Source organism: Papaver somniferum, chromosome 4, assembly GCF_003573695.1.
Source record: "Papaver somniferum cultivar HN1 chromosome 4, ASM357369v1, whole genome shotgun sequence".
NCBI lineage: Eukaryota > Viridiplantae > Streptophyta > Magnoliopsida > Ranunculales > Papaveraceae > Papaver > Papaver somniferum.
The window spans coordinates 15152182-15165637 of record NC_039361.1 but is presented as its reverse complement, the minus strand read 5'-3'; the positions used below and the strand labels follow the sequence as shown (position 1 = coordinate 15165637).

Below are 13456 nucleotides of genomic sequence, written 5' to 3'. Positions count from 1 at the left end.
ATTTTCTTTTCTTTATTTATAAGATAGAGAAGAAATGCGATCCGAGGACTCATAAATCGTAGTCAACACGTCAACTCATACCTAGTCAACATATTTTTCTTATACGAACTAAATTTCCCTACTACATATACACGTACATTAAAAACAACCCCACCAGGCCGCCACCATCAGTACCAAAGACCAAAGATCAAAATTCGTTCCCAATAGCAAGTACCGGGTTGGGTAGGAGACATTTTTAACTCCCGAAAATATGACATAGTTTTTACGCCGGCCTGACCAAGCCTTGCCCAACCCGTAGGAAATCAATCAGTACCATCCCACCACAGTCAATTGCATCGCGGACACCATGACAACCAAATACGGAAAACAACTTATCTTTGCGATTGTATGTTAATGTTTTTCCACACATGATGATAAACACAAGAAGTTTCAAAGTTTAAATATTTTCACGTCTTAGCATGGGTTTCATTCTTGCGTCAAAAGTTCTATAGAGTTTTTGGATTCAAATCATGGTAAATCATTTACTCGAATAGACGATGTTATTCTTTCATCCTTTGTGATCTTGATTGTACTATGTAATTTTTAAACTACATTGGAAGTTTCTGTTAGTAATGGTGGAACTTTGAGATTTGAGGTTTTGACTAATTGATGTTAGGATTATGGATCTTAACAAGTGACTGCAAGTCTTTTACTTTTAATTCTTTTTTTCTCTTTGATTTTCTCACATGGTGTGGGTAGTGAGTAATAACACATAACTCAATGACACTCTTTTTACACTCCTGTGAGTTGTCATTATAAGCTGTATTTCTTATGTGCTATCAGTACTCTATTGGATATCATCTCCTCTTCATTCATTGGTCATGTATAAATATCTATGTCGGTTCCTTTAATGTGTAACAATTGTTCTTCTCTTTTCAATACAGAACTGTAATAATATTTCCACCATTGAGGAGATCTCTGTAACTCTACTATGGTATCACACTGAGAATTTGATACATTCTCATGGTTTGATCTTATTTTCCGCTGCTTCTCTTCATCTTCAAATCAATTTTCAGAATCTTCAATTGTTTCTTTCAGATTTTTCCCTTTCAGATCTACTTCTTGATAATCTTTCTTCATTTTTTCTCTGATTAATGATTCAAGAATTTCCAGAATCTTCAACAAATATGGAAAATCCAACCTCGAATTCGATCACCAAAGTTCCTTTAAATAAACTAACAAGATTTGTTCATCTGAAGTTGAAGGATCACAACCTCATCACATGGAAAAATCCGATGCTTCCTGTTATTCGCAAATTCAAGATCATGAAATTTCTTGATGACTCTCATCCTTGTCCACCGCAATACACAAATCAACGGAATCAGGCGATTGGTGTTGAGAATCAACTATACACTGACTGGATTGATGAAGATGCTACAATCACAATGTGATTTCATTCAACAATTTCTGATTTTGTCATCGCATACTTCTTAAATTCAGTTACCTCTCATCAACTTTGAACCAGTATCGATGAACGATTCTCCAGAGCCTCTGCTACGCACTCAATTCAACTCAGAAAAAAGTTGTTGTCAATCAAGAAAGGTACAAAATCAATTCCATATTTAATCAGTGAAATAAAGACTTTAACTGATCAACTTACTGCTGCTGGAGAATATATCTCAGATAATGAACTCGTTGTGGTAACTTTAGCAGCTCTCAGTTCTGATTATATTTCATTTAATACATCTATGCGTCATCAATTTTCCACCTATTACTTGTATTGAATTGCATAAAAATCTTCTTAGTGAAGAGGTTGTTGTTAGTGAAATAAATCAATCTTTAATTATTGAGTCCAACAACAAGGACTTTGCTTCTCAAATGAATGCCTTTAAATATTTTGGAAGAGCCAATTATCATGGATATACTGGTGGTAGATCTGGTTACTTTAATCCTTCAATTGGTCGTTCTAGTGGTAGATTTGGTTCTTCTGGTAGAGGTAGACCTCAATTTTCTGGTAGAGGATCATCATCCATTGCATCAACATCTACTTCTCAACCTTCTGCTACTCCACCACCATCAAATTTGTTGTCTCCTGAGGATGAAATAATATGTCAAATCTGTAGAAAGTCTGGACATAGTGCTTTGGAATGCAGAAACAAATTGAACTTTTCATATCATAACATGCATACACCACATCATCTCACTGCCATGCTTTCTTCAGCTAATATAATGGGTGAAAATCCTTGGTTTGCTGATACTGGAGATAACAATCACATAACTCCTGATATTCATGATCTGCAAGATTCATATGCTTATACAGGTTCTGAAGCTATTCAAGATGCTAATGGAGAAGGTATGCACATCACTCACATTGCTTTCTCTTTAAAATCTACTCAAAATCATCAGCTAAATCTTAGCAATGTACTTTTAGTACCTAAATCTTCTCAGAACTTACTCTTTGTAAAAAAATTCACCTCGGACAATCACTGCTCTATAACTTTTGATGCTTCTGGTTTTTCTGTGAAGGACTTATCCACTGGGAAGATACTTTTACAAGTCCATCACAATAATAGTATCTATCCACTTCACTTCATTCACGACTCTCCCAATAAAGCTTTCTATGGTGTTACAACTGAAAAAGCGGGGGTCTAACAACACCACCCAACATTTCTCTTAGCAATCTGTATGGACAAACTCCAATATGCTTTTTATGAGAATCAACTACACAATCAGACCTAATAAATAAAAAGATATATCAAAGAGTTTATATCTCAATCTGTCGATTTGATCTTTACTCAAGCAACTCCCACGCCTCTGATCCCAGCAGGATACTGCGCACTTGATTCCCTTAGCTGATCTCACCCACAACCAAGAGTTGTTGCAACCCAAAATCGCAGACTTGATAATAAACAAATCTGTCTCACACAGAAAAGTCTATCAAAGGATAAATCTGTCTCCCAAAGATAAACCCTAAGTTTTGTTCGGTCTTAAGATATGAAATCAAGGTGAACAGGAACCAATTGATAATCCGATATTATATTCCCGAAGAACAGCCTAGATTAATCAATCACCTCTCAACAATCCTTCCTGACTACACAGGAGGTTTATCGAGGAATCACAAACAGTGAGACGAAGATGTTTGTGACTTCTTTATCTTGCATATCGGAGAACTCTCACGATCTCAAGCCAATCAATCGATTGTACTCGTACGATAGAATATGCAAGATCAGATCACACAACTACGATAAAAGTAGTATCGGTCTGGCTTCACAATCCCAATGAAGTCTTTAAGTCGTTAACCTGGTTTTAGAGAAGAAAACCAAAGGTTAAAGGAGAATCGACTCTAGCGAGCGCACTAGTATCACACAGACGTGTGGGGATTAGTTTTGCTCAAAGCTAGATGTCTCCTTTATATAGTCTTCAAATAAGGGTTTTGCCTTAGTTACAAAGCAATCCTTATTCACCGTTAGATGAAAACCTGATTTAGATTCAAGCTAATATTTCTCAAACGTTAGATCGAAAACTTAGCTTGTCACACACACTTGGGTAGACGTTTACTGGGTTTGCGAAAACCATGCCCAAACATGTACGTGTATGTTGGTTCAACATAGTAACCCAAAAGGTTAACCATATGAGCATTTCATATTAACCTTTTTCTTCTTCACCATAACTAGTTCAATTGTATCAAATGAACTAGTTAAAGAGTTGTTCAATTGCTATGAGATCTTATGTAACTACACAAGACACAATTGAAACAAACATGATTCGATTCGATTGAATCGGCTCATGAACATTACAACCACGGTTTGCATAAAGCATTCCTTAGTAATTTAATGTTTCATGTTCAGAGCACATCTTTAGATCATAACCTCTTAAGCTCACAAACAAGTTCGCGGACTTAAGTAAACCGGTTGAGTTTTCCAAACTTAGCAAAAATTATCAGAATGAGAACTTCCGCCAGTCCGCGGACTGGGTTCACAGACTGAGTTCGCGGACTAAGCACACAAACGAGTTTTAGAAAATCCAGCAGAAATTCTCGGTCGAGAACTTCCGACAGTTCGCGGACTTGGCAAGCCAATTCCACAATCCTTCCGAGTTCTCTTGATCAACAAAGTTCGAAAACTTCGGTTCAAGGAATACATGGTTATGTAATCTAAACTCTCATTTCAATCATTGAGACATTCTCATAGGACGCTATGTAGCCGTTATTCACAGAATGATTAACGTCAGAGAAATTCTCAAAGTGATTGAAACTTTTCATGACTTGCGTCACTAGGTGAAGATAAACTTGATCAAAGAGAAAAGCTTTACCAACACATGATTTCGTGATATAGATATGCGAGATATACTCGGCTCGAAATATCAAATGTGTATGATCTAGTCTATATAGCATACGACTTTTTGTCTCATAAGAAGTAGGGATAGAAGAGATATACTTTTGAGTGATAGATAAGTTCAAGTCTCCACATACGTTTTTGTTGATGAATTTCCACGGTTCCTTGTATAGATATTTGTCGTTGTATGATGAATCTCCATGAAGTCCTTGAGCTGAACTATACTTTTCTATCCTAGTCCGAGACTTAGCTATGTAGGCTAGAAATCAAGACTCATAGTTTTGATCACTAACATTGACAAACATGCTTGAGATAGCAACGCATGCGAGGTCTACCTAGCTATGCTCTAACAATCTCCCCCTTTGTCAATTTTAGTGATAAAACTATTAATACATATGGAATACAAAAAAGATAAACTTTAGTTGCTCCTATTCCATAGTCTAATCTTCAACATTTCCTGAAATCTTCGTCCTTCTAAGTACTCCAATGATCCCAAAAGTTGTAAGTTTAGCATCACCGTTGTTGAAGATCCGTAGTTATAACAATGAGAGAAATCGAGATTCTCGATCATCATTATACAGTGACATAGTATTATTATGTAACATCAAAGTCCAATTGTATCACGACTTGAACAATAATATTACGGTGATATGTATCACTACCCCTTAGTCAATACTCCATCTCGATTATGGAAACCACTCCCTCTTACACAATGATCCGAAAACCATATGTATTTGTAGTGTGAACTACATTATTGCTCCCCGTTTTTGTTAATAAAATTGGCAAAGGTACAAGAACAGGATCATAATGAAATTTCCACAAGAGACATATCATAGACTAAAAGAAAAATACATACCAACTTAATTTAGATGCAATCATAAAGCCGAAGATAAATGCATTCATCAAGGAGTTTTAAGATACAAGATAACCCCTAGAAAATTCCACAGCCGCACACCCCGCAAGATATTACCATTAAGGACAAGTTCAAAAGAACTCTCCCCCATTTGATGTCATTCCCGAAAGAACAACAAGAGTGGCCTTAATTTCGAAAGAAAAGAATGATTTTTTAATTGTACACCAAAAACCATAGGAATGATTTTCTATATCCAAAGTTCAACCAAATTAATCACAAGTAAACCCATGATTAATTCAATTGAAAACGCAACTAAATCCAACCACAAAAGTGATCAATTTAATTGAAAGTGCTCAACAATAAGTAAACTTACGGAGCTACGTTTAAGGTAATCATACGGATATGACTAACTTAATCATTCACATACTCAACATAAGGAAATCCTTACGGAATATACGACTACATCAACCAATAGAATATGATTTGTATAGCCGTTCATATACTCAACACAAGAATTTGTGGAATATATGAAAACTCAACTAGACTAATTACAAGATAACTTATAATTAATCTAATTAGAATAAAAACAACCAAACTAATCACAAAAGTAATCAATTTAATTGTCAAAAGGTTTTGCTCGACAAAAGTAGACTTTCGGAGCAAATAACTAAATAACCAACCAAGATGATTAATTTAGTTCATAATGCTCAACATATAGCATCTTATGGAACAACCAACACGCCAATAAGAATAATCGACTTAGTTGTATCGTTCTCAACATAATACACATAATGGAGCCTTCACGGTAAAACATAACAAAATGGATCAATGAAGATCAATACCGTGGATAACATACAAGGAGATATTCTATTTTCCATCATAACGATATAATAGACTTTATCCTTGTCAAACAAAATATTTTATCCTATTTTCCATCAAATACATGACTGCATAGGCATAACTTTTGTAATTGTCAAAAGTCCATTCGTCCTTTCATCAATACGAATACTAATTCATGAACGACTTTACTTTTGACCGCATATGGGACCTTCAAGTTCACGGACGTAAACAATACACATCCCATAAAAATATTGCAATATCACAAAATCAAAAGATCAATAGTGCAATAACATCATCCTCCAAATATTTTTAGAATTTAATACCCAATAAACCTAAAAAATAACATAAGAAGATGAAAACAAAAATAGCTATGTGTAGTCACAATCATCGCTATTGAAAGCACTAGTTATTCTTCCAACTAATACAAAAAGAAGACATACTAGGCAAACAACTAGAACCAAGATCAGACGAAAAAACTAAATCATGTCTGCAACCAGGGATTGAACAAGAACGAGTTCCTCAGTTGCCTTCCTTCGTTCGTCTTTTAGGTAGTCTAGATTTCGTGTTGCGATACCAAGTTGTTCGCGTACGACCTTAAAGTCTCCAAGAAGATTTCCTACCAGTTGTGAAGAAATCTGAACTGGCAGTTTATCTTTGTTTTCATGATCAAGAGCATGAAAGCATGAGATATCAATAGGAAATAGCTCAACATCACCAACCTTGTTGCTTCCCTCCATTGTGCACCAAAAAGACTTTCAGAAATTTTTTTTGCATCTCTGGAACACATTGTATATATAAAGAGTTCCATCAAACCCTAGAAACCAAGACGTTCGTGAGCGTTGGTGCGTATACTAGATAATCGGGCCTATGAAAGACCAAAGAAGCCCAAAAAGAAAGAGAAATAGATGTTGAGGGGCAAAAGGAATAATGTAACATCGAATGCAGTACAATCCTGACAGCTTTCTCAAGAAGAAAAATCCTGAGAATGAAGAGCATCCCTTTTTAAGAAGAAAAAAATTAAAAAGAGATGCAACATGAACATGTCAGGGTGTAGTAAGATGAGCATCTTGCTCATCATTATTCACTTCTTCTTTTTCCTTTTCATTGGTATTTAACAAACTACCTGGTTTAGTTGAAGAAGTATTATCAAGAGAATATTTAGAAGTACCTGGGTTAACAACATTCCATGTTTTCTTGATATTCCGTGTCAGTCTGTTTATGTGAATCTTCAGATCAGAGACTCGATTGTTAACATGTAAGAAGTCTGAGTTGGATCCACAGTCCTTTTTGAGGAGGTTAGAGGAACTTAACTTGTTTTTCTTTCTCTTGTTCCTTTTCTCCTTTTAGACTGATTTACGGCACCTTTCACACTTTTGTTGTTTTTCCTTCCACCATTGTAGGCATAATTAGGAAAATCCTTATCACAGTATATCCCTTGAGGTCGAACATGGTTGATTCCAATCTGTGATATAGGTTTAACAACTTCTTTAGACATCGAATTAATAATGTTGTGAAGTTTTTCATTCCTTATCCGAAGACGACACCTTCGCTCAGAGTGTCCTTTATTTCCGCAGTAATAGCAGTTGAAGGACTTACATTCAGTAATTCTCTTTTGAGCAGATTTAGAAGAAGTAGAATCCTTTTTTTTTGCAAGCTGACACAGGTTCTTCACATGGAGAAATATTAAAAGCTTTAAAAAACTTAGTCTTACCACTGTTAGGAGCGTCTATTCCTTTATATCCCAGACCACGTTTATCATGATGTTCTTTTCAGGCTCCCGGCATAGAAGATAGTTTTGTAGAGCTAGAACCGAACCTATTTAATTAGATTCTCTTCCAGTGATTTTACCTTATCATGAGAAGTAGTGAGTTTGGTTTCCAAGGATTCCTCTCTGATACGAAGACTGCTCTCTTTGTCATTGAAACACTTCTGTTGAGATTCACATCTTGATTCACTTTCGGCAAGCCTCTCTTTTAATATATAAAGGTTACGAAGAAGATTATCACATTCATATTTTTTTGAGCGAACCTCTTCTTCATGATCTTTAACGGTAGATTGTAACAATTTGTATCCACCATGATAACCTTTGAAGAGTTTTCTCAATTTTCTGTTTTCTTGACAGAGAGGACTCATATACTTTCTCAAGCAATCAATTGTCTTTGTTTCCTTCAATTCACGATTAAATAACTTGATGTATTAAGAAACTTCCTCATCAAGACTCTGTCCTTCTTCAGAATCAATATCATCCGAGAGATCATCCAACTGTTCATCAAGAGATTTCCTCCAGTTGGATTTAGATTCAGTTGAAGGAGACGAGAAGGAGTTTTCCTCAGTGGTTTCATATTTTTGAAACTTATCTGAGTAGTCCTGTACTGATGTTGCGTTGTCAGAGATAGTGCTCTTGTCCATAGAGTCAGATCGCTACAAACACAGACTTGTTAGGTCTTAAACGTGTTTGCCTACTCTGATACCAATTGAAAAATCGGGGGTCTAACACCACCACCCAATATTTCGCTTAGCAATCTGTATGGACAAACTCCAATATGCTTTTTATGAGAATCAACTAGACAGTCAGACTCAATCAATAACAAGATATATCAAAGAATTTATATCTCAATCTCTCGATTTGATCTTTACTCAAGCAAATAGAAATCTGCGAGTCTTTATCAAAGAGAGATAACTTGGACGGTACCAAAGACCAATGTCCAAGGATCAATCAATAGCAATCAACAACCAAAGGTTGGATTTCCAATTGATGACCACGAACACACAACCTGTATTATTTCAATTATATAAAATATAATGCGGAAAAGAAATAACACAGACACCAAAAATTTTGTTAACGAGGAAACCGAAAATGCAGAAAAACCCCGGGACCTAGTCCAGATTGAATACACATTGTATGAAGCCGCTACAGACACTAGCCTACTCCAATCTAACTTCGGACTGGACTTTAGTTGAACCCCAATTAGTCTCCCACCGATCCAAGGTACAGTTGTACTCCCACGCCTCTGATCCCAGCAGGATACTGCGCACTTGATTCCCTTAGCTGATCTCACCCACAACCAAGAGTTGTTGCAACCCAAAATCGCAGACTTGATAATAAACAAATCTGTCTCACACAGAAAAGTCTATCAAAGGATAAATATGTCTCCCACAGATAAACCCTAAGTTTTGTTCGGTCTTAAGATATGAAATCAAGGTGAATAGGAACCAATTGATAATCCGATCTTATATTCCCGAAGAACAGCCTAGATTAATCAATCACCTCTCAACAATCCTTCCTGAATACATAGGCGGTTTGTCGAGGAATCACAAACAGTGAGACGAAGATGTTTGTGACTTCTTTATCTTGCATATCGGAGAAATCCCACGATCTCAATCCGATCAATCGATTGTACTCGTACAATAGAAGATGCAAGATCAGATCACAAAACTATGATAAAAGTAGTATCGGCCTAGCTTCACAATCCCAATGAAGTCTTTAAGTCGTTAACCTGGTTGTAGAGAAGAAAACCAAAGGTTAAAGGAGAATCGACTCTAGCGAGCGCACTAGTATCACGCAGACATGTGGGGATTAGTTTTGCTCAAAGATAGATGTCTCCTTTATATAGTCTTCAAATCAGGGTTTCGCCTTAGTTACAAAGCAATCCTTATTCACCGTTAGATGAAAACCTGATTTAGATTCAAGCTAATATTTCTCAACCGTTAGATCGAAAACTTAGCTTGTCACACACACTTGGGTAGACGTTTACTGGGTTTGCGAAAACCATGCCCAAACGTGTACGTGTATGTTGGTTCAACATAGTAACCCAAAAGGTTAACCATATGAGCATTTCATATTAACCTTGTTCTTCTTCACCATAACTAGTTCAATTGACTCAAATGATTGCTATGAGATCTTATATAACTACATAAGACACAATTGAAAAAAAGATGATTCGATTCGATTGGATCGGCTCATGAACATTATAGCCACGGTTTGCATAAATCATTCCTTAGTAATTTAATGTTTCATGTTCAGAGCACATATTTAGATCATAACCTCTTAAGCTCACAAATAAGTTCGCGGACTTAAGTAAACCGGTTGAGTTTTCCAAACTCAGCAGAAATTCTCGGAAAGAGAACTTCCGCCAGTTCGCGGACTAAGCACACAAACGAGTTTTGGAAAATCCAGCAGAAATTCTCGGTCGAGAACTTCCGACAGTTCGCGGACTGAGTCTGCGGACTGGGTTCGCGGAGTTGGCAAGCAAATTCCACAATCCTTCTGATTTCTCTTGATCAACAAAGTTCGAAAACTTCGGTTCAAGGAATACATAGTTATGTAATTTAAACTCTCATTTCAATCATTGAGACATTCTCATAGGACGCTATGTAGCCGTTATTCACAGACCGATTCACGTCAGATCAATTCTCAAAGTGATTGAAACTTTTCATGACTTGCGTCACTAGGTGAAGATAAACTTGATCAAAGAGAAACGCGTTGCCAACACATGATTTCGAGATATAGATAGGCGAGATATACTCGGCTCGAAATATCAAATGTGTATGATCTAGTCTATATAGCATACGGATTTTTGTCTCATAAGAAGTAGGAGATAAAAGAGATAGACTTTTGAGTGATAGATAAGTTCAAGTCTCCACATAATTTTTTGTTGATAAAGTTCCATTGTTCCTTGTATAGATCTTCGTCATTGTATTATGAATCGCCATGAAGTACTTGAGCTCAACTACACCTTTCTATCCTAGTCCGAGACTTAGCTATGTAGGCTAGAAATCAAGACTCATAGTTTTGATCACTAACATTGACAAACATGCTTGAGATAGCAACGCATGCGAGGTCGAACGAGCTATGCTCTAACAACAACTAACATATCTGCTGAAGTGTGGCACAAGAGACTGGCTCACCCATCTTTTCAAACCATGAAGCATGTCTGCAGTTCTCTTCAACTTTATCATGTAATCAAAAGTCCTTTACTTTGTACTGAATGTCAGTTAGGTAGAAGTCTCAAACTACCTTTCTCTCTGGAGGAAGCTTAACTGTTATAATACTTCAGAGAAAAAATCATTCAGAGACAATATTTAACTGTGGTGGACAGATAATTCTGATATGAAGTACCTACAATATGGTTCTGAATTCTTGAATGTGCTTGCATCTTCCAGGATAAATTTCTAAACCCAGTTAACACTGTTTCTAGAATTCAATACCAACTGCTTAGTTATAATACTTCTTTGCGGATACCTTAGATGGAAACTTAACTGATAGTTCTGTCTCTCTGAATGATTTTTGCGAGATTCATTTGGGTTCGGCATCATTCTCTAGAGTGCAATTCATTTTCAAATTGAAGTTTAAATTGAAAAAAGATCTTTTTGAAGTCTGACTTGTCATACAAAGGGAATATCCAGCAGAATTTAGAATAGCCATCCACAATGTTGATATAGTATTTAAATCCTGAAATAGAAATAACAGGACTAGGACCCCAAAGATCAAGATGAAGTAGTTCACAGCGGCCGCTTTGGGAACATCATTCACAGCATCCTCCAGAGTCGAGAAAACAGACTCAAACCTGTCACAAGTGAATTCAGCAACCATTATATAATTTGATTGACATTGATTCAGACTCAAAATGCAATGGATCTTTAAGTTGATGTTGTATTTACCCTTTTATTAGCTGGCCTTCAGTTAGCAAATTGGTCTAAAATACATCCCATGAAAATTTTCATTTCTAGCAAAATTCAAGAAAATGAAGATACAGTTACGGTGAAAATTTTCATTACAACATTTGAGTGATAGTTATGATAACAATTACCGGCCAAACAGACATCTTGCGGCTCACCTTGCAACAATATCTACGAGTCTCCACTTAGTGTATCCAAGTGAAGTCCTCTTGGAATCCTTCCACTCAAGTTATTATGAGACAAGTTCAACACCCCAAGAGAATCTAGTGATGCCAAAGACTCTGGTATTTGTCCAAGCAATTTGTTGAAACTCAAATCCAAGGAGTCTAAGCCTGTCAAGTTTCCGACACTCCTCGGGATTCTACCAGAGAAGCCATTATGTGACAGATTAAGCATAGAAAGCCCTTTAAGTAGACTTATCTCTTCTGGGATGCTCCCTTCAAGAATATTGCAAGATAGATCAATTCCGGAACTGTAATCATATAACTTCTCAATCTGTATTGTAATCCCTTTGATCACTATCTCCAGTTCCACATCACCACTGTAAGGAATCAGAATTGTTCCATTAGGTCTACTTGTTAGCATCTCCAAGCTCCCTATTTTCCTTGGGAGTTGCCCACTAAAATAGTTTCTTGACAAGTCTAATATTTGCAGTTTAGAGAAATGAATAATCTCTTCAGGAATTGACCCATTGAATTTATTTGACCTTAAAGAGAGGATTCTAAGGGAAATTAGTGAACCAAATGCAATACCGCCTTCGAAGTTGTTATTAGCTAGGTTTAGAACTTCCAAGTATTGAAATTGAATGACAAAAATAAGAAAAGTTCCCTCCAGTTTGTTGTCATTTAAAAGAAGACACAACAGTGGTACTGCTCCAAGCTCCTTTGGAACACTTCCAGTGAGATTGTTGGTTCCAAGATTTTGCGACATAAGACTACTACAATTCCCTAGACTAGTAGGTATACCCCCAGATAGTTTGTTGTTCGAGAGATCAATAGTACCAGATGAGAATTCTAGTTCAATGGAACACATAGAAAAAGGAATTGAACAAGAAAGTTGATTACCGGATAAATAAATATTTGCCGCTCTAGATAATCTCTCTCCGATCTCTATAAAGATATCACCAGTGAAGTTATTATGCGACAGATCAAAAGTTGAGATACTTTTAAGTGGAAGGGGAAGTGCCTCATGCAGGTTATTGTGTGATAAATTGAACCAGTCATACTTAAAGTGAAGAACACGTGGTATTGTTTTGCGAGAGATCTAACTTGATGAGGTTATTCATCTTAATGTGAAGAACACGGTATATCACCAGTCAATTTGTTACTTAATAAATCTAGTTTTTCAAGACGAGTCAAGTTACAAATGAAAGTGGGAATCAACCTTTTTAGATTGCATGATTTCAGACTCCGCTTCTGTAGTTGAAATTTAGACAGATGTTGGTCGTCGTCTATAACAACGGTTAGGTTGTTTGGGTCTAGTGTTAGGGTATGAAGGTTAAGTTCATTGATCAGAGAGATCAGTGAAACATTTCCACCAATGGAGTTGTCATGAACAGTAAAGTATTTAAGGTTTCAGAGTTTTATTAGAGGGAGAGCAAAAGGGATCCGAGAAGGACATAAATGGTAGTCGACTCATTAATTAGCACCTAATCAGTATATAATTTCTGAACTCATACCAGACTGCGGTTATTAAATATATTACACATGAACCACAACCAAAAAAACACCACCGTAAATTAAATCCTGTACAAAGTTCATACCTATCTAGC

The 13456-nt window shown here is 36.3% G+C and overlaps 1 protein-coding gene across 1 annotated transcript; it reads right to left on the bottom strand.

Annotated features, from left to right (window-relative positions):
• Positions 1-11856: 11856 nt before the first annotated feature.
• On the bottom strand, positions 11857-12717 carry LOC113272062 (receptor-like protein 33). The gene has a single exon (XM_026521970.1). It carries the CDS (start codon positions 12715-12717, stop codon positions 11857-11859), a length of 861 nt encoding a protein of 286 aa, XP_026377755.1.
• Between the last annotated feature and the right edge of the window lie 739 nt (positions 12718-13456).

Bases quoted from the DNA above. Each gene is read 5' to 3' on its own strand.
- LOC113272062 (XM_026521970.1), bottom strand. From the start codon at position 12,717: ATGTGTTCCATTGAACTAGAATTCTCATCTGGTACTATTGATCTCTCG.